Source organism: Homalodisca vitripennis, chromosome X (genome assembly GCF_021130785.1).
Source record: "Homalodisca vitripennis isolate AUS2020 chromosome X, UT_GWSS_2.1, whole genome shotgun sequence".
NCBI classification, from domain to species: Eukaryota; Metazoa; Arthropoda; class Insecta; order Hemiptera; family Cicadellidae; genus Homalodisca; species Homalodisca vitripennis.
The window spans coordinates 71,159,956-71,182,085 of record NC_060215.1 but is presented as its reverse complement, the minus strand read 5'-3'; the positions used below and the strand labels follow the sequence as shown (position 1 = coordinate 71,182,085).

The window sequence follows — 22,130 nt, the reverse complement described above, 5'->3', positions numbered from 1 at the left end:
ACTGTAAATTATATTTTGTAGAACATTGAAGTAATCAATAGAGTGTTATATTTTTATAATTATAGTTTAAAGTATAACTTGATATAAGCCTGTTGCTCAATTTTATAAGCCATCACAAAAATCGCTACATAATGATAACACACAACAACAAAACACAACTTGTACCATAACCTAACCACTCACAACAACGAAACTCGGCACAATGACTCAGCGGCTATTGCACCATAGGCAACTGGTGCGACGGCTTGTACAGTTGGGTCCAAGAAAATGGCGAGTACAGTCCGGGAATTTTCTGATACCACCCTGTAATTTTAATGTATGACATTTTAACTTAACTTTAATGTATTAAATTTACATAATATGGAAATAAAACTGTAGGAGAGTCTTGTACTTACAATATGAGCAGGTGACTGTGAAATTGGATGTACAAAAATGTGGACTAACAATAATACCTGTTAGTGTACTGAGGCTCTCACGGCCAGAGGGATTTTTTTTTAAAGTGTTGGCTACACTTCTGTGTAGTTTGATTCCTCCCCTCTGCAACGAGACCAGTTCAAGGTCAGTGCATTGAGAATTGTCAATGTGAAAATACGTTTCATGAAAAATGTCAGTCCTCCAATCTCCCATCAAGTGTGAAATAAACAGTGTCATCTGTTATCGTGTTTGGAAGGGAAAAACTCTGCTTGAGGTTTATAATGAGGTGAAAATTGCATATGGTGATAAAGCTATGAATCGTACAAATGTGTTTAAGTGGTGTTGCAAGTTTAAAATATCTGTACATGACGATCAGAGGAGTGGAAAACCTTCAATTGTGAATGAAATTCTGGATACAAATTTTAAATGCACTCTCTAACTATTGCAGAGTGAATGTGGATGCATTTTTGTGATTTTTCTGCAAATCTCCAGATCTTTACTACAGAAACACTCAAATATCATAAACTGTCCGCGAAGTGGATCCCAAAACAGTTGACAGACCAATCATTACAAGTTGAATCAATTGGGGGCTGGGCTAAAGTTTTGAGACGCTATAAACTTCATCAGATAAGTTTCTCCGCTCCATCAATTAGAATTATGCTGTTTTTACCTCATTATAATCCTCAACTGGAGTTTTTGTTTTTAAAATTAAGTAACGAATGACGGTGCGTATTTCACAATTGGTGGGAGATTGGCTTGACATTTTATACAAAAGGTATTATCGTATTGACAGTTTTCAATATACTGACCTTGAACTTGTTTCGTTGTTGAGGAGAGGAATTAGGCTACATGGCAGTGTAGGCAACATATTGAAAAAAAATCCTCAGCCGTGAGAGCCTTAGTACACAAATTTCTGGATATGCCTTGTACACTTATCGTACAATTAATTAATATTAATAATTACAGATTAATAAATAAAAATTCATATTTAATTCAATAAAAGGATCTACCAGTTAAATAATTTAAGTTTTTATTGTGTATGATTATTATTAATAGTTAAACCTAATTATTTTAGTGCAAATTAGTATTGAAAATATATTATAAGTACAGTAACAAACTGTAACAAAGTGGTACAGTTAATGGCAACAAAAATTAAGAAGCGTATCTATCACTCACTTGTGAGGCTGAAAAACTTAATTTTTGTCTGTCTGTCTCTCCACAAGATATCTTGAAAACAAACTTACCTATAGACTTGAAATTTTGCTTCATTTTTATATAAGGAATACTGAGTTAGATTGTGGTGCATGTATCTCTATGGGATTTGGCTGAACGTTAGTGAATATTTTTTTACATTGGTCTTATGGGTAACCATTGATGGCAACAAGTAAAGAGTAGAATAAATAAATTTGTAAACAGACTCAATATACTCGTGAGAGATTTTGACATGTGAAATATTAACATATGTAGCTTAAATATCCTAACACATCCAACATTATTTTATGGTGACTAGATGTATAGACTTATTATACACGGCTATGAAACTCAATTTAATTTTTTTAAAGTAAATGTATTCTTGGCTGAGCACTGTTGAAACATATCACTCAGTGTGGTAACACAATTTCTCTTTGTTTGCCGTTGGATGTAAAAAGTTCTTTTCTGCATGATTGTTTGTTGTTCTATCTATCAATAATGAAATGAGCTATGGACTTGAAATGCTGTATTGAACCTCAGTGAAGCTTGCTACGTGACACGTAGTGTGGTCTATACCTTAAAATTTACCATGTTAAAATTTGGAGTAATATCCAATAAGTAAGACTCATCTTTAACTTGATAGCAGTCTGCAGAAATGCTGTTAAATACTCATCATAAATACTCTTGACTTTAGTTGTGTTGCCTTGGCATGATGACTGCCAACCATATTACTTTCAATGTTGAGTTTACCGTCTGCTGTAGCAATTGATATTTATTTTAAGAAATATGGACTGTGTGGCAGGTTTTGGAGTGGAGGTCAAGTGGGTAATCTATACTCTCCCAACCCAGTGGGAGAGGATTGTGTGACTGAACCTGCAACATCAGGATGGAGTTGGCGCAGACTGCCTTGGAACCGACAGCCATCAGCCACACTTCCTCCACCATCTGTCAACAGCCACAGGTATTAATTCTGTTTAAGTTTAAGTACCCTAAGAGATTACATGGGGGAAACACATGAGAGTTTTTCTCCAATAGTGGTTAGAACTTCATAATAAATAATAACCATTATGGAAAGCTAAAATTATAACAATGTTGCATTTTCTGAACTAACATTGACTGAAAATAAAATTATTGCATCTCAATTCTGTTTCTTGTATAAATGTCTCAGCGCTATTTATATGTGAAATTTATTTTGTGGTAAGCAAAACCCCATGCAGTACAGCCTAAAATAATGGCAGGCTTAAATAATAAAACTGCAACTCGTTGAACAATTTTAAATTGGAAAAATTTGACTCAGCAATATGTAATTTAAATTTGAAACCTTTTCTATCTTTAATGTTCATGTACAAAGTCAGTTTTGTTTTGTTTGAAGGGTGGGGTAATGAAGCATGAAGGACTTTAATCCAACCAAATTCTACTCTATAATTTGAACTTGCAAAGATTTAGGTGGCCCTTCTATGGTCTACTCAATCGTCCAAGTGCTCAATATACAAGGCTAATTGTGTATTCAAAGATAAGGAATGAGACTTCTCCTAGTTCATAGATCCAGCAGTCCCACAAACTGTTGAAAATACTAGGTCCTAATGAAAAAACTTGCCTTTGTACCATATATAACAAAGTTTACCTTTGTACTATATATAACAAAGTATTTAATGTCAAACATAAAATAGTAGAATAGAAAGCGTTATCTAGTGTCTTCAGATAATATTGCCTGCAGAGCAGGTTTTCTTGTCGAGCTCACTTACCTTGTGGAGATGTCCCATGCTGTGTGATTTAGCTGTATATCTAACAAGATAGGCACTTGTTTTTGCAAGACTATACACATTAATATGTATTATGGCTTACCTTGCCAATCCAATTATATTGTGAGATCGATTTCACCCTTATTGGCAACTTCAGGCTGTAACTTTATATTATTTCGTTAACCCCTTAACGTGGTTTGACGTTATATGGACACGCCAATTTACAAGAAATTTATGTGGTGTGACTTACATATGTGCTGTGACAGCCCATCATGTGGTTCTATCTTGCAGGTAATTCTAGTGTCATAACAGGCTTCGTTGAAGTTGCATACATAATTACAAATTGCAAAATTTAAAGTCTAGATATGAAATCATTTTTGACATATATTGCCACATGATACATTAAGATTTTTGTTCATTAAATTAGGTTTCAAATCAGTGTTTAAATTATAAAAGTCTACTCATCAAGTTAGTGTAAAATTATGTTTGATATGTGGGGATAGTTAGGCTACATGTGTTTTTATGTCACGTGTCAAAACTCTCACAAGTATACTAAGTTTGTTTACAAATGTATTTATTCTGCTATTTCCTTGTTGATATCAATAAAGATCTATAAGACCAATTTAAAATTTAGCTAACATTCAGCCAAATTCCATGGAGAGACACTCACCACCATTGAACTCAGTGTTCCTCATATAGAAATGAAGTTTCAAGCACAATTTTAAGTTTATTGGTTAGTTCGTTTTCTAGATATCATACAGACAGACAGGCAGATAGTAAGACAGTTAGACAGAAATTAAATTTTTCCAGCCTCACAAGTGATAGGCTTCGCTAAAGCTTAAGCAATTATTATATTAGATTTATTATTATAAAGAGTTTTGTGATGAGACAGTAAGTGAAAAATCATGAAAATGTGACCAAAATTAACTAAGATAAGCTTTACTAAACCTGTTTGTATTTATACTAGCTTTGTTCAGAAAAGTCCTGCTGTAGTGGTCATAGTGTACGCTATAACAACCGTGTCAAAGTGTTAATACGTTGATAAAATTATACAATGTGCTTGAAGCATTCATCATGTAGATGAAAATTGAGAAATATAAACTGACACTGAACCAAATACTGAGAATTAATTATAAATAATTCACTTAATACATGTGATTAAAATACCTGTCAGCATAACCTTAGAATATACGGATTGAACTGTTACATATTTATGATCATGGAATGTTGTTTATAAACACTGCTGGGAACATCTTCAAGTAGGGATCCAAATAAATTAACAACTAATCTTATTTCAGTGATCCCAACACCTCACTCAGAACCACCCAAAAATCAGAGTCTTGGTTCTTTGTATACAAGATTTGTGCCACCATTGAATTACTCTTCAAACTCTCCTGGTAAAAGTGTCTAATTTAAAGCTCTTGACCAGAATAGGTTGTTCTGAAGGGGTTGGAATGTTTATGTCTGTGGCAATAATATTCAAGATTGTCTTCTTATCAAACTGATAATTGATGCAAATTCCCCACTTGTATCCAGATGCATTCCAATCTCCTTCTTTCTGAACGTGTATATACTTCTTTTGGACATGATTCCAATTAAAATTGCAGTTAGGTATGAATTAATAGGGCTGAAAGCCAGTGATTTTTATTATTTGATAGGAAAATCAGCAGTCTTACCTTGAAAACTATCTTCTAGGGTTCACTGATTGAAAGAACACATAAAAGTACAAATGTTTTATACATAATTAGAAATTTTGTATTGCATTGCAATCGTTCTCAACCAGTAGAGAGCATTGTACTTGTCTGTTCTCTTTGGTTTGCAGAGTCACTGTGGGAAGCAGGAATGCCAATTCACTTATTCACTTTTTTCTAGACACTTGTAACTGTTGACAATGTGTGAGTATTATATATGTATCTAAAGAGACATTTAGCTTGCTGAAGGAAGTGAAGGGAGGAACTTATCTCAAATTTAGGTTCAGAGGATTACTTGATTTTGTTATTCATGAGTCTCCATGGTACATAATACACTACTCACACATTGTCTACAGTTATACAGTGATAAGTGGCTAGAAAAAAGCAATTAAGTTAATTGGCATCCCTGCTTCCCATAGTGACTGCAACCCAAAGTGAACAGACAACTAGAATGCTCTCTTCCAGTTGAGAAAGATCGCATTGCAATCAAAAGTTTCTAATTATCGAAAAAAAGGGGGCTTTTATGTGTTCTTTCAATCAGTGGACCGTAGAAGATAGTTTTCAAAGTGAGTCTGCTGATTCTCCTATCAACTAATAAAATTCTTACTAGGTAGATATTTTTCCAAAGTAGCTGGGATTGAAAGAATTCTCACCAAGCTATATGTCAACATTTTTATATCCAACTTTAGTGAACAATATTCTTTAGTGGGAATTCCTTATAATTTTCACATTTTTCATGATGTTTCAATTAATGTTGTTCAGATACTAGTTACTCGAGAATGTAGTTATTTTTGGTAAGATTAGAAACTGTCACACAAGAAGATTAGGTTAAGAGTTTTTAAAGGCTAGAGATGTAAATATTTGTGTTTCTGTCATATACTGTTGCATAATCAGTAACAACACTGGTTGCAGGAGCTGCAATAGTTATCAGCAACCTCTTAACTGCAGTAGTCCCGACAGTCAATACGGCTTCAGTTCGGAGCAGGGGCGAGTAGCAACAGTGTCATCAGGGGCATCATACACAGTGATAGAGCCTACATCAGGATGTCAGGTGTACCATTGGGGTCCTCCACCACCGTACTCAAACCCCAACAGCCCTAGTCGGCCAGTGTTGTGTCCACCAGGACCGCACCATCACCACTGTCAGCGCAACTATGTTAACACCAGTGGTGGTGATGTTGATGACAATGAATCTGCACGAGTGCCACCACTTCGCCGCCGTTCAGACCTACCACTACCACCATCAGACCAGCATGCTAAACCTCAACGAGCAGATTGTGGAGTATCACCCAGAATCAAATATTTACACAACAAATTACAGAATGCCTCTGTAAACACAACTAGAAAACGTACTCAAGAACCATCAGAATCAGAAGTTTATTTTGCAGATGTTTCCAGTTGCAATGTTTCTGTTAGGAATGATTCCATGTCCCTTTATGGAGAAGCTCTAGAAGCAAAGCAAGGAGAGAGAATGCCCACAGTGTGTGATGAATCTCAAGAAATGCAAAATGAAGAATCATCTAAGAAACAATCCCATTCTTCTCCTACTATGGACAAGAAGGGCTTATGCTTTCAAATCATGCGGAACCAGGAAGGTCAAAGGCAAAACAATGTTTTATCACCGAAAGAGATAAATAACTTTCAGAAAGTGCCTTCTGGAGGTGAATTTTCTTACACAGGAATGTCATTAGAAGTGTCTGAAGATGATCCAGAATTGGTTAATTTTAGCCGACAGGCATCATTAAAAAGAAGACTACCTCATTATAAAAGTGATTTTACAAATAAAATAAAAAATGAACCTGAACAAGACCTTGAGGAGACCATTCATAAAGGTCAAAATGAATTTCCATCGCCAATGTCCCTATCCTCACCGTCGACTGTCAGCAAGGGCACTGGTGGATTCTATACTGAAATTGTTAACTCTGACAATGGGTCTTCAGATTCTGTTTGGAGTGGTTATTCCCCAGGTCTGCTTGCTCCAGATGCTCAGTATGAAGTAATCCCTGAGCACAGACTAGCAGCTTCTGAAGACCTTAATGGTAATCCGAACGATGTCAGTGGAAATCGTGATAGGCTCAAGTTATATTTATTTTCTAAAAAAAGACACTACCCACAAGTTATTGAGGAGAACTGGTCAGTAAACAGCTCACTCTGCTGTGATAATCAAGATTTTGCTGATAGGTTAAAATGTGGTGGACATAATATTAACTCTCAAAAAAATAGTGATGGAGCCAAAGACTCAGTACAGAAGAATTTAAGGTCTAATGAACATTGTCTAGCTGACATTTTAAACTCTCCTAAATCAAACTACAAAAACAGGCGAGAACAAATGTGTAGCAATCACTCAATACCAAGTTACAATGAGCGTCGACGCAGTGAGTTCTCACCGCTCTGTGATCACGTGCACCCAGAACCGAATGTAGGAGGATATTATTCTATAAATGAAAACCATAATGTATGTTGTGATAGAACTAACCATGACAGTTATGATCTTGTGTATAAAGAAAAGACTGAAATACTTAATTCTCAAAAAATGACGGAAAGCCATGAAGCTCTAACGAGTGCACCGAAAGTGATGGACAGAGGAAAGTTCACAAATTCTAATTTTGTAAATTCTCTAGAATCTAGTGAAAAAAATGAATGTTTTCATTCAGACAGTAGTTGTCGGTGTTTCACCTCTAAAGATCTTACCGATAGTGACCTGAATCAAGTTAGACCTGTTGATGTATAAAATATTGTGTTGTAATGTAATGTATTATTTTTTATATTTTAATGTTAAATAGTCTATAAGTATTGCCTACAAATTGAATAGCAGTTTTGTAAATATTGTTATTTATTCAAGTAACACAGCATATAAACTTATATTTTATTTCTTTTTCCTGTAGACTGTTTTTCTATCAGGATTCACTCATTGTTATAAGCAAATGATCCAAACAAAGGAGGGCATACAAACAGAGGAGGGCATAAGTTTTAGTTTTATATGTTAATATTTGACAGTGCAAAATTTAAAATTCTGTAGTGAAAAACAAAACTATGGTGATAACGTATACAACAGGTATTAAGGCTGTGAAAGTCAATAATTTTTCATAAAAATCGTAGTTTTTGGTTTGGCAAATTCTTATCTGGATAGATATCTTTGGTCGAGCAATTGTAGAGCACAGTATTTTATGAAAGATCGTTGTCGCTAATTCATTGACTGTCATTTTTTGCGGGAATTCCAACAAGACGATAATAATTTTTAATGAATTGTAAAATATCTTAAATAAATAAATATGACTGTGACAGTAATAACATTTGTAATGAAACTTCAAAAGGTTAAATCAATTGGATACCCTCTTCAGTTACCTTATTTGAAGTTTGTTTTTGACGACTGAAGGATTGTGAAGAAAACAGGATTTTTCTGGACATTTACCATCGTTCAGTGACACAAAAAATCAGTAACACTAAATTTCGAGATCTGCAATCCGATCTCTTCCTCAGGTGAATAAGTAACCTAACATAACTATAATCTAGGTTAAAATAAAAAAATCATACCAGAGCGTTAACATGCATAAGTCAGAAATCAGAACCATGTTGTGTGTCAACTTCATGCACACTAACTCTAAAACATGCAATTAATGAAAAGAAAACACAACACTAATTATTGCAAATGAACTACAGAGTACAGGTCACAATAGGTCTACACTCACGACCAACCATAAGGTAATGAAACTATCCAGGTCTTCTCTGGTTTAACTGATCTAAACACTTTATTTCTACTGCATTGGTTGGGAGGTTCAGACCCCTTTCCCCTACACTGTCCCTTAGGCTCCATTTTTGCTTTTATAGATCTCAAATGGGTTCTAGCTCCAATAATTCTATTTTCAAACTAACTGAAAGACACCATCAAGACTCAGTTAATAATGTTTATCGTTAATGACAGTTATAATTTAAATGAACATTTAATATTATTGCTATTTCACCAATATAAATGGAGTTGGAAATTATTAGTGGCACAATTTTACTGAGTTCTTTTGTTTATTGTCATTATGCGTTGATCAACAATAGAGTCACACACTCATCTGACCTTTCCTTATCTGACATTCGGTTTTATCAAACATGTGGTAACGTGAAAATACTGATCTCTTTAACTTATAATAATGACAACAAAATCAAAATGGATTGATTTATGTTCGTTGATCTGTATGTTTCTCAATACCATATACTTTTACTTGTACTTGGTGCTTCCTGGTATGCTCCTTTGTTTTTCAAAGCTATTTTGTTCATGCTAAGGTCATTTTCTTCCATAACGCTATTTCGGTTACCATAGTAGTCAGTCCAGTCACTTGTACTGTGTGGTGATTATGATATAGTTTTATTTTTTGGCCTTTAGTGTTGTTATTTGTACCTATCAATAAGATAAATTTAATGTTTTTCTGAAGTACCTTACATTAACAGTACAAAGTTTTGTAACAGTTGTTTCACTTTGCTGTGTTTTTTTTAAATCCCTCTCAAAACAAAAACAATTTGTAAAATGATGTTTTTACTTGTACAGTATTTAACAATGAACACTCTTACATTCATATTATCAGTTTTAAGGTAATGTAATATATTTATGTTATTTGTGAAATAAATAATTTTTTATGTTTTTATCGTGATTTTGATTATATCTCCTATTATCTGACATAATTCAATTATCCAATGTCATGACTTTCAACTTAGGTCGGATTAATGAGGCTATACTGTATTTTGGTGAGTCTAGTGAATCATAATGAAGCTTAAGATATTCCTTTTATTCTTTGTTGCTCAAATTAGTTCTCTGCTAACTTATAATTTTAAATATTGTAGCATCCATTTAAATTAAAGAGTAGTATTTCACTTGTTTAAATACTATGGTATAGCTGTCACCAGTATCAATAGATCTTTTTTTAATATTTCTTTGCTTGTTTTTGTTTTTTCCTAAAAACAGAAAATAAATTTAAATAAACAGCACTTCACTGTTTATTCAAAAAATGCTGACGTGCGCCGTGAGTTACACCATGCCAACGTAGGCTCCAGGAGAACATCTGGTTTTTCTTATTGCATGATTACAATTTTCGGCCAAATACAATAAGATCTTGTATATTGAATTAGGTAACATAGAGATAGAAAATAATTGATACTGTATGGATTGTTATCACGACGTTCACTTGGCGGGTTTCTTCTATAATTTTTTCAGAGTTTGATTGTCATTTGCAATCTTTTTTTACAAGCTATTGTTGTATTTTATTTTCCTACAGAATTATTGATTTTGTTCATGTTTTCACTTGTATTTATTCATTATTTTCTTATATTTAAAATATATGTAATACATATTTTATTATTTAAAAAATGTATATATTGTAAATAAATTACTTTTGTAGTGTGAATTGCTTTTGGTATTGTTTTTAGAAACTGTTTCAATCACTGGGAAACATACCAAGAGTAAATAAACGTTTCTGCATTTCAAATACCAACTTACTGTTGAATATCACATTCATTTATACCAATTTTGCATGATTTTGATGTTCTATGTTTTTCAAGGTAGGTGCTTCAATTGTTGTGTGTGCACTTATAATTAAATATAGAACAGGCATAATATCCTAGTATTTTATGTATTCTTTCTAAAAAGCACTTAAACAGCCTCAGATTAATTTTTTTTGTTTTTAGTTTTTTTTATACATAAATTTTCTACACTTTAACGGTTAATGTTGGTCTCAGGCATACCAACATTGCGTTCACAACGCTTCTAATGTTAACTATGACTTTAGTGTGTCCATCGCGCTATATTGATTATTTGTTCCAATTTTGTATGCTTAATTCATAAAAAAATTCAGTAAAGACATTACTGTACAGTTGCATTTATTTGAAAGGGAGAGTATTTTTCGATAGTTTGCATGTATACTTAAAACATAATTTTTTAATACATACTAAAACCTACATGCATTTTATATATATATATATATGTATATATATATATATATATATGTATATATATATATATGTATATATATATATATATATATAATAAATTTCAAAGATTTGTAAATAATCATAGCATATAAATCTATCATGTTTTAGAATTTTTGAAGTGGCGGAGGTGCAACTGAGAATGATATTATATGTAGTGTCAGAAAGTAAACTTCAAACTAGTAAATAATATATAAAGGCTCAATTTTAGTTCTTATTTATATTTATAATGGTTAGGTTTTCCATTCATCAAAACATTAAAATAGTTAAATTCTTGAAATATTTTGGCCTTGCTATGGGGAACCATCTTCACTCAACAGATTTAAACTGAAAGTTTTGAATAAGATAACTTATTTTGCAGTGTTGTGACTAGGATTTTCTTATAAAACTAAATTACAGAAAAAATAAAATAAATTAATACACTGCCATAAATGTACACAAAATGTAAATAAAGATTGACAAATGATTTAAAAACAGAATGAATTATAAAGAATTAATAAAACAGTGCTTTATTCAAATCTACTAAAAAAATTATAAAAACCTAAATTAAAAACTAATAATTACAAAAAGAATTAAATTAAAGATTAAAGTATGTGAGTAAGTAAGAGAAATTCATGCTCAATCAACCCACTAGTAGGTGCAGGTCTTTTGGACTATTGATTTTGCATGTTGGCCTTTTACTTTCTCCTTATATATACTTGTTCGGGTGAGTTTATGAAACAATGGTGTAGGGTTGGGGATGTCCCAGATGTAGTCTGGTTTTTTTGTCTTTTTGCAGAAGTAGGAGAGCTGTCTTTCCCACCATTTGTGCCCACTCATGTCTAAGTGAGCAGCAGACTTTCCATTGCTCTTATTCCTTAAAAAAATTACTATATTTAGTTGCAATTATTTTTAAGTTTAAATAATGAATTTAAATTTGAACAATGAGTGAGGAATGACTTGGACGTTTGCCTACATATACAGAGAGCACTCAAAACCTATGTATACTATACTGTATAAATGAAAAGGCACAAAGTGATAAGTGGATAATGGTATTCAATATAACAAATACATAATCAATATAACCTCATTTGAACTGAGCTCAGTACACATAAAAATTGATAATTGGTTATAATAACTAATTTATATTTATTACTATTGTTTTAATTTAAACAGTATTATAATTTTTTGTTTTCTCTAGCTATTTTAACATAACTATAATATTTTATTTTAACATTTTATAAAATTCCATAATTACTACATTTTGTTTGCCATCTTTGATTTTTGTTTATTTACAATATTTAATTGTAATACTTTTAAACTGTGTAAATGATATTTTTTGGCAAGAACTATAAGAATACATCTAAAAAAATATGTTTGAAGAAATAAACATGTGTAATAAAAATAAATTGCTCGAAATCAGTCACATATAGATAAAGATCTAGAGAATAGCATTAAATAATTTAATAAGATTTTGAAAAATGTGTACTATTAAAATTTATATGTCTCAAACTGATTGTAAGAGATTGGATTATCATAGTATAGTGAAGTAAATGGTTCATCTTTAAATTAATCCTTGACTCCAGTTTAAATATGTATTCATGAATGTTTAAACTGACACATGTTAGAATCAACCATTCTACGGTTCGATTTTCAAGTTTCTCTAATGTAATGCTTATATAATTTTAAAGCTCATTGTGAATTAAACACTTTGATGAAAACAAATTGTATTACTTTAAAATGGCAGTAAAACAAACTGTGAAATGTAAGAATTTATATACTACACAATAAGTACAGTTGTTAACCCTCAGGCATAGGCGCTTGGGTGGATTCCACCCCAGGCACTCCTTTGTTACCTGTAGAACGTGAAATTAAATACTATCTAATTTAAAAATCTGTATACCTTTCAGTCAATATCCCTCCTACTGAATGGTCAAGATCAACCAATATTTACCTACTTAAGTTGCCATCAAGAAGCGTTTGTTTATTATTACGTCTAGCAGACAAATTTTGTACAAATATAGCCCTCATTTATTTTATATTTTTTCTTACTTCCATTTACTTTTTATTTATACCTGTGAGTAAGTTTTAATGTTTTATTCAATACATTAAGTGTTTGTTTTGGTGCAAACATGGTTAATTTTAGAAGAGAGACTACAACATCTGTTTGATAGTTGCTGCCATCAAAGCACTAATAATCTATAGGCAAAACGTGTCAAATGACACTCCAATAATGAGAAGAGTAAAGCAGCTAGCATTAGAGCTAAGAAAGCCGCACTTGCTATCAAGATGTTCTCTTCAATGCTTAACTGCCTGGAGATTCAGTGGCATTTAAGAGGAACCCCAGAAAAGAATAAAATGTAGGGATTGTTTCCGTGGTAAGCACAGAAAGACCAAGATATCGTGCTGCAACTACAATAAACTTATGTATGAGGAACACAGCAACATGTACTTCAGCGAGCGTGCACCAAGTTCTCATCCTATATTGCAGCTCTGAGTGTCGGTAATTAACTTACTACATTTTTAAAACTATAAATAATTATATTCATAATATTTGGCTTTAGGCTTGTAAAATGAGAGTCACTTTCTGTTTGTAATCGTTGTTTTTATTATTTCACCTAAAAGAATTCACAACTTTTTGAACAGAAAAATATTTTAAAATGTCAAACAAACATGATTATTTTGTTTGGTTTTTATTTGTCATAAGGTACTCTAACAAACAAAAAAACAATCAATCAGCATAAACAAATAAGTGTTACATTCAATTCAAAGAGAAAGTTGTAATAAGAATGTTATTACTAACAAAAAACTTAGCATATATAAAACAAATAAATTTAAATATTGGATACATTTTATTAATATACATGGCTTAATCGAAAGAATGAAAGTGTTTTTAACATATTAGCCATTCATATTTTCAAAAAACAAAACAATTAGGTATTTTATGAGCCAAATAAAATGGGGTTTAATCCACCCTACGTGTGTGGTGTTGTGCTGAAAATTGCCACATGCGCCTGAGGGTTAATATTGAGATATTTCCTTTTCATATTTACTTTCACATTAAACTCAAGGTCATTTTGGTATGCCACAAGATAATTATCTCAAAGAATTCTTGCTGTTCAAGCTCAAAGTTTGAAAAATCAAAATTTTTAAATGCCAACATACAGTGAATATGTACATAATTTTGTTAGTTTATGTAAACCGCACAACTTTTGTATTTGAACTTTTGTCTAGATCCATAATATTCACATTAGGGTAAAAGAATTTTAGCATTAAATTTATATGTTCTTAAAATCTAAATGGTTTATTTCACAAATTATAACATATGTAACATTCATAGCAGCTATTACTTATACTTATATCAAACTAATCAATCTATACTGTGAGTTACCATCAACTCTGTATTCATCCTTTCTATACTCAGCAAACACTTATTTACTGTACATTTGAAATTGGACGTGTACTCTTCAAATATCCTAAGTGGCTCTGGTATATTTCTGTATAAGTAGTGTGCAATTAAGAAGGGATTAGTAGTGGAATAGGTTTTTATGAAGTCTTGGAAAACAATTCCCTATGTTAACTGCTTTCCTTGGTTAGTACTGTATTGATGTGTCACTTGATCGAAAAGTTCTTCTGAATGTTTAAAGATATAGGTAAAGTTTCTAACATACAATTGCCGAATATCAAAAACTTTTAGATTGTTGAACACCGCATCTGATGAGAACAATCGAATCTTACCAAGTGAAGCCTTAATGATGCTTTTTGTGTTACTACCAAAGGTTGCATTGTTGTTTTTTACGCACCACCGTACCCAATATTTCCACTCTCCAAGACTGACTGCAGATAAGCACAGTATACAAATCTTTCACTCTGAAATATTTCAAAAAATTTGGCCTAATTGGTAATATGCAAATATCATTTTCCTTAGTTTCTTATTTAGATGATCTATATGTGCAGTCCATATTAATTTACTATCAAATGTCACCTCTAGATATTAATAAGAATTTAATTTTTCAATTTTGTTATAACTACAATTGATGACATTGCCAGAAGAAGGGCACATAGTGCTATGTGCCCTTTTTCCGGCAATCGCTGTTTTCGGTCCGCCGTGTTGTTTTATTCATGCTCTGAAAATTTCAAGTCAATATCTTGATTCGTTAGTCTTTGGTGATACTTTTTTTGAAGTAAGTCACGAGCTAGAACTGGAAATATCAGCTGTCTGCTAGTTTTTACAGAACAGCAGGTTTAGTTTAAACAGTTTAGTTATTTAATATCTGTTCAGTAAGTGTAATAATTTTCTAGAAATGACATCACCATTAAATGAGGACATAGTTAAAAAGAAAATACGTAAAGTTTACAGTAATAATGTTAATTTAGTACGTGAAAATGCTAAGAAAAAAAGAGTCAGTGGTGAAGGTTATGTTACTTGTTCGGGTAAAGAAGTAAACGCTAAACAATTTACGTATGTAAAGCAGTGTTGCAAGAATTGCTGGAATAAATTTTCAAGAAAGTGCCAAGAAGAACAGTTCTAAGTTTTTACAATAGTCGAGACAAATGTTACCAAGACTCCTTTCTTTCCAAGACCATGGTAAAACTTCAGCAAAAAACTGCATCCTTGCAAGCAAAGAAACCCCGTACTCTTACTTGGGTTTATAACCTCAGTATTGATGCAGCACAATCAAAGGTATGTCAAATCTTTATTAGAAACCTATTTCAAGTTTCAATAAAAAGAATCAGTCATTCAAACCAAAACTATTAACAATAAAGATTTAACTGAACGAAGAGGAGTCCATGAAAACAGACCACACAAACTTAAAAGTAACATTTTGGAATTAATGAAAATTCATCTGGATACCATTCCACATAGTGAAAGCCACTACTGTGCAAATAAAACATCTCTGCTGTACTTCGATAATCCTGATTTGAATATTAAAACCCTCTTCACCCTGTTCCAGGAGTTTTACAAATCTCAAACTGGTGAGAATTTGAAAATGGGCTATCCTCATTACTTCAAACTTTTTAAAAGTAATTTTAATTATGGAATGAGAGCACCTAAGACTGACGTATGTGATTTTTGCTCAGAGTGTAAGCAAAAACTTGCTTTGAACCCTAATGATGATTGCAAAGTACCCTATCAACTTCATCAACGCAAGTATAAAAAAAGACAAGAGTTAAGAAAACATTTCATTGAGAAAGCTAAAACGGATCCATCATATTTGGTTTATGAGTTCGACTACACACAAAATTATCCTGTGCCCCGACTTAACGTGAATTCTCAATTTTATAAAAGACTTTTATGGCTCTACGCTTTTAATATTCATATATTTAATAATGATGAGTCCTACTTTTATTGTTTTATGGAGACACAAGGCGACAAAAATTCCAATTCTGTTGCATTGTTTTTGTATGAATGTCTGAAAAAAAATCTTCAAATCTTTAAACAAGTGAAAACCGTAGTGTTACTGTCAGATTCTGCTGGAGGACAAAACCGTAACTCTACTATGGTAAAATTTTGTTCATGGTTTAGCAAGGTGTTTGATGTTGAAGTCCTCCACTGTTTCCAGTTAGATGACACTCATTTACTCAATGTGATAGAAACTTTGGCCTCGTAAGAGCAAAAATAAAGAAGCAAGAAGTAATAGGTACAGCAAAACCATGGTTGCAAGCGATCGTTGAAGCTCGTGAAAACCCCAGTCCATTTCAAGTTATAATGGATCGTGACCTTATCAAGCAATGGGATGAATGTCTCTCTCCATATTTTGTTGATATTTCAAAATCTGCTAAGAAGTTGCAGTTCACTATAATGAAATACGTCATGATCAAATACAAAACTTGTGGAAGTGTTTTGTGCTCCAGCTCATTTTTACCGTACTACAAACCATTGAAGTTTTTATTAAATACTGAAAAGGCACTACTGATGCACCTTAAGCCGAAAATGGTGCCATTTCCCAAAGTTTCTGAAACTAAACTTGCAGATGTCAGAGGTCTGATGAAGCATCTCCCTCTAGATGGTAGAGACTGGCTTGAAGTCCTGTTTGACGAAGCAAATTGATTATTTTTGGTCATTGTATACCTAACATATTTTTTTTCTTTTATTGTTTATGTTATTCATATGCTATATTCTTCAAAGTAAACCAGTTTTGTAATCAAAGTGTTGTTATAGTAAATCCTACATACATTAGTAAGTCGATTGCCGGAAAAAGGGCACATAACACACTTTTATTTAAATTTTCATTCCAAAAAAGATCTTTGATAGTGTGATGTTACTATGGTTACTAAATCAGGATTACATGTTCTTAAAGTAGAAAAAAAACCAACTGAATATTGCTAATACGAACAAAACTATAATAAAAAGTAATTTTCATTTGCTGTTTACCGAAAACACATATTTAAGCTATGTGCCCTTCTCTCGGCAATGTCCTCAATTCAAATTTTTGAAATCCCCACATGAATGTAATTTTAACCCCTTACTGAGTGTTTCTACCACTCTCGTGCAATGAGACAAGGCACAAATTTATTTATAGAAACATTTAACGTCAACATATTTTGATCAAGCCATTTATTTAATATGGATAGATCTTTAATTGCCTCTTTCCTTACTTTATCCCAAATCTTGCATTCAAAAACAATTGCTGTATTGTCAGTAAAAAGATATAATTTTCCCGATATATTAATTTTTGGTTCACATATATTAAAAATAGCAAAGGCCCTAGAATGTTTCCCTGCACTACTCCAAAATCAACAGATGCTTACTTGCTGTTGGCATTATTGATGGTGAGGTATTGTTTACAATTGGCTAAGTATGATTCAAACCACTTTAAGGTGTTATTTTTTTATTCCAATGAAATTGAACTTTTGTATCAATTTTCATCTGTTAACAGAATTGAATAATTTCGCAAGGTCAAGAAATACCAGTGTGCATCTGTTTTGCTTCATTTAAGCCAATATGAATATCTTTGTTAAAACTAAATAGGACATCTGAAATGTCTTTAGATTTTTGTAATCCAAATTGGCAGTTAGTGAGTATTTGATTATCTATCAAGTATGCTTGTAATAGATCCTTTACTATTTTTTCCAATACTTATGAGAACACACTCGAGGAGATAGGCCTATAATGTGATATATTTGTAATTTCGTTGCATTTATTAATAGGGACAACCTTAGCCACTTTGAAAGCATCAGGAAACCTACCAGAGCGGATATTTTCATTAACAATGCTAAGCAATGGCTTACTCAAAATACAAAAGTATTCCTTCGGGAATGACACTGATATACAGTCATACACAAGAGCTGAGCCACCACTCAGTTTGCCAATGTATTGCAGTAACTCGTCTTCAGTGACTGTCCGTAAGATGAATTTGTATTTAAGAATACCGGTATGGTTTGCATCTTCAACGACAGATGTACCGCTCAAGTAAAGAGCATTTGCCTTTCCTACATTTGCGAAGTATTTGTTAAACTCGTCCGCCACTTTCAACCCAGATCACTGCCGGCCATCTATATTGGTTTGCAAGAAATTTTTAAAGAGGAAAAGCTTTTTTGTGCATGCTTCCCTGCCAGTTTGTTAATTTTTGGATTTTTTTCATTTTTGAAGTACTGTAATTTACAACTTTTTATTACCCTGTTATGTATGTTTCTATATCTTCTGTAAAAATGGTTCAATTGTACATCAAATGGTTGCCTTTTAGAAGTTTATGGAGCTTATCCCTCTTCCTTACAGATTGTACTAGGCCAACTGTAATCCACGGCTTCAAAGGTAACTTGAGGAGACAAAACTGAAGTTTTCTTTCAATTTTCCATGCAAGAGTTTATATAATGAAAAAAACTCTAACCTTATCATAAAGATCTACAGTTCATAATATAATTACTAGGAAGTTTATTGTCAATATATTTCAAGGGAAGATTAGAATTTTTAATGGACTTATTTGGAAATCAAGTTCAATATAAATTCCGTAATGATCCGTTATATCTGTTTCTATGATCGCTGTTTTAACTTTGTCCGGATTTTTACTTTGAACAGAAATGTTTTCAATACAACTACTACTGTTCTTTTACAACTTAATTTTATGATAAAATTTTAAAGCAACCAAATTTTAGAAAATTAAGCTTAATGATTCAAAATCAAAATGAAGGTAGTTAAAAATCAATATAAATTGTTATATGGTAAATTATATTATTCCAAAACAAAATTGGTTGTGTGGTTTCATGAATTTTAATAAACATGTATAATTATAATTCTTGTTTATAAATCTGTTTTATGAGTAGTAATCATGTTTATTTGACATTAACTGTTTATACCACACCAAAAATTAATATTGTTTTTAATTATTACACTTCTCAAATGATTAACAGGCTTTCAAATGATTTGCATTGTTGAATTTGTTTGTTAATACAATGATGATAATGTATAAGAACTGTGATCAAAAATTTTGATAAATATTTTTTCTCATTAGGAATTCAATTTAAAAATATTTTATTGTCTTTTAATATTTTTTATTATGAGTAATTTGTAAGTTTGATTCATATAAGGATGAAAACTAAAAATATTGTTACTGTGAGAAGATATATTTTTAAGATTTAATATAAAGAAGATAAGTATACCTGTATTTAAATGAAATAAAAAAATACAATTAAATTATTTCACATTTTTTAAATCGGTTTATTCATCAAACACTACACTGTAACCATAATTATCACTCTTGTTTATTTTCATTATGTAGTAGAAGAAAGTCAGAGTGATCAGAACAAAACTCATAAAGACGTTCAACCACGTCTCCAAGGCATAACATGAAAATGTTTGTACCAATTTGCTAATTTTGTAACAAAACACAAAAATGACAATATAATGTTCATCTGTCTTTTTCAACAGAACAGAGTTGGATGATATTTATCGCACATTGGTGACATTCAATCTTTGTGCCACATTATGTCTCATAGTTCTATGACAAATTCCACATGGCCTCTGACATAGAAATCAACTGGAACCATATCATGAAAAGTAAACTTACTACAGCACCACTGAAGGAATTTATGGAAATCTTCACCCCAACAATTTATCTTACCAACTTATAGAAAGATCTTATATGCACAATAAGGACTACTACTTTTGTTTAAATGTTAAATGTACACAGTCAATTAGGTAGTTAAAGTGCTTAATCACAAATTTTCAGCTTCTTAAGAAACTATGTCACAAGAAAATCTATGTTCATATAATTCACGCAATAATACAGCCTTTTAGTGCAACAACATTTTTAATGGAATGTCTTATATTAATGATAATGCCCTGTCTTGTAATGGTGTTTAGTGTATATTTGTTATGAACTAATTAATTACGTTTCATTTTATGCTTCATTATCATGATAAAATGCTAGTTTACTTTAGGGTTACAAACCAGCACTAATTCTTATAAAAATAATGTACATGATACAGATAGGACACAGTAAGAAAACAAAAAATGAAATAATCTTTGTTTATTTGGTTTATACAAGTTTCTACATATTTCTTCAACTCTTCACTGTAGGTAACACATTATTTTCTAAGTAAATATTAACCCTTATAGACATATGAATTTATAGAACATTGCTTTGAAAATAACAAAATTCATCCTGTAAGTAGTTTGGATGTTTTAACCAAACCAAAAGTATGATGAGACCATAGATACTTTCTAAGTATTAATCTAGCTTAAATACTGAAGTTTTGAGAGAACAAAGGGACACCCTTACCCATTGTATACGTGATTTATTTAGCTGAAAATTAAAAAATTTCTTATTAAAAAGATGTTAAAAACTACTACCATGAAAAGCAAAAGTGGTGCAAAAGACATGTTCAATAACAAAACGATACAATGCTACTCATGAGACGAACTGACAAGACAGATAACTACGTCACTATATTTGTCATACAAATAAGTTACACAGAATATCAAACCAATTAAAAATATCAAGTACTTTAAAATAGAAAGTGATAGCATTTATACACACAAACAGCTAATGGCAATGAAATATAACTATATCATTTTTCACAAAGAAAACTCAGGACAACAGATCATAATTAATTGTGATGAAACAAATTGTTTTATATCACCAATGCGGTCAATGATGTAAATTTATGATAAATTCAGCTGTTTTGCAAAATAGTGAAGTGCTAGTGAATTTAAAATGAAATATTACAAAAATTCATGAAATAATATATATCATTTGTTAACTGTATAGACAAAAATATATCCAACTTACATAAAAGAGTCCAGTTCAACACAGAAGTAAACTTAATACAAACACTGGGCAGTTAGATGCAGTGGCACAACATTAGAGAAGACATAACTAAAGAACCATATTTGTACAGGTGCACCTTTAAGCAATTTGAGCAACGAAAAATCTTTCAACTGAATTAGATTTGAGTATATTAAGTTCTTAATTTTACTGATATTTTTTTCATTGCACTTCAAACCTTTAATGTATAATCAGCAGTTCAGCTCAGCATCAACCGTATCACAGTCAATCCTCCTAAAAAAAAATAAAAGAATTAACTTAAAAAGATATACTACTGTTATATATTAACGCATGCATTAAACAGATAAGTATGTCAATTAATTTTGGCATGTAGTTAATTTTACCGTGGAAACTACAAAAATTAAATACAGAATGTACCACTATTTTATGTAATTCTTTCAAATTATAATTTAAATAATTTTGTTTTACTTTTTGCCTAAAAAATTGTTAAAATTTCACAAACTGTTGTGAGACTAATTAGGACTCCCACAATGAGGAGTGGAGATTATTTAACAGGGATTATGCCCTTGATTGTTACTAAATCCTGTAAATTAGTATTTTTTGTGAATGGTAAATTTACAACATAAGAAGATTGCGATAGTTAAATTGCATTATCATTTAAGAGTTTTTAAGTGATATTCGTATTAAAACTTACAAGAAATTTAAAGATATTAGTTGAAAATAAAATGAAAACTTTAACTATGCACCTAATGAGTGTTACAGTAAACTAAAGCTGTCGATTAATTTATAACATTTTAAATTAATTTATACAATTAATTGTATAATTTTATTCTATTAAACCAACTTGTGTCTCTGTTTCCATAAAATGAGGATTCACAAATCTATATTGGTCCGTACTAAATTTTTAAAGTTATTTT

At 31.5% G+C, this 22,130-nt stretch overlaps 2 protein-coding genes across 4 annotated transcripts in view; one reads left to right on the top strand and one right to left on the bottom strand.

Annotated features, from left to right (window-relative positions):
* LOC124369174 overlaps positions 1-9,669 on the top strand; it is a 54,121-nt gene extending 44,452 nt beyond the window's left edge. For all 3 annotated transcript variants that reach the window (XM_046826972.1, XM_046826971.1, XM_046826973.1), the window contains 2 exons: positions 2,408-2,566; positions 5,951-9,669. In XM_046826972.1, coding sequence (XP_046682928.1) covers positions 2,408-2,566; positions 5,951-7,769 — 1,978 coding nt within the window. In that variant the 3' untranslated portion in view covers positions 7,770-9,669. The remainder of the gene's footprint in view (positions 1-2,407; positions 2,567-5,950) is intronic.
* A 10,770-nt stretch (positions 9,670-20,439) lies between these two features.
* LOC124369173 (anaphase-promoting complex subunit 4-like) overlaps positions 20,440-22,130 on the bottom strand; it is a 28,628-nt gene continuing 26,937 nt past the window's right edge. Inside the window, exon 6 of the mRNA XM_046826970.1 lies at positions 20,440-21,486. The gene's annotated coding sequence lies outside the window, so the exon portion shown is untranslated. The remainder of the gene's footprint in view (positions 21,487-22,130) is intronic.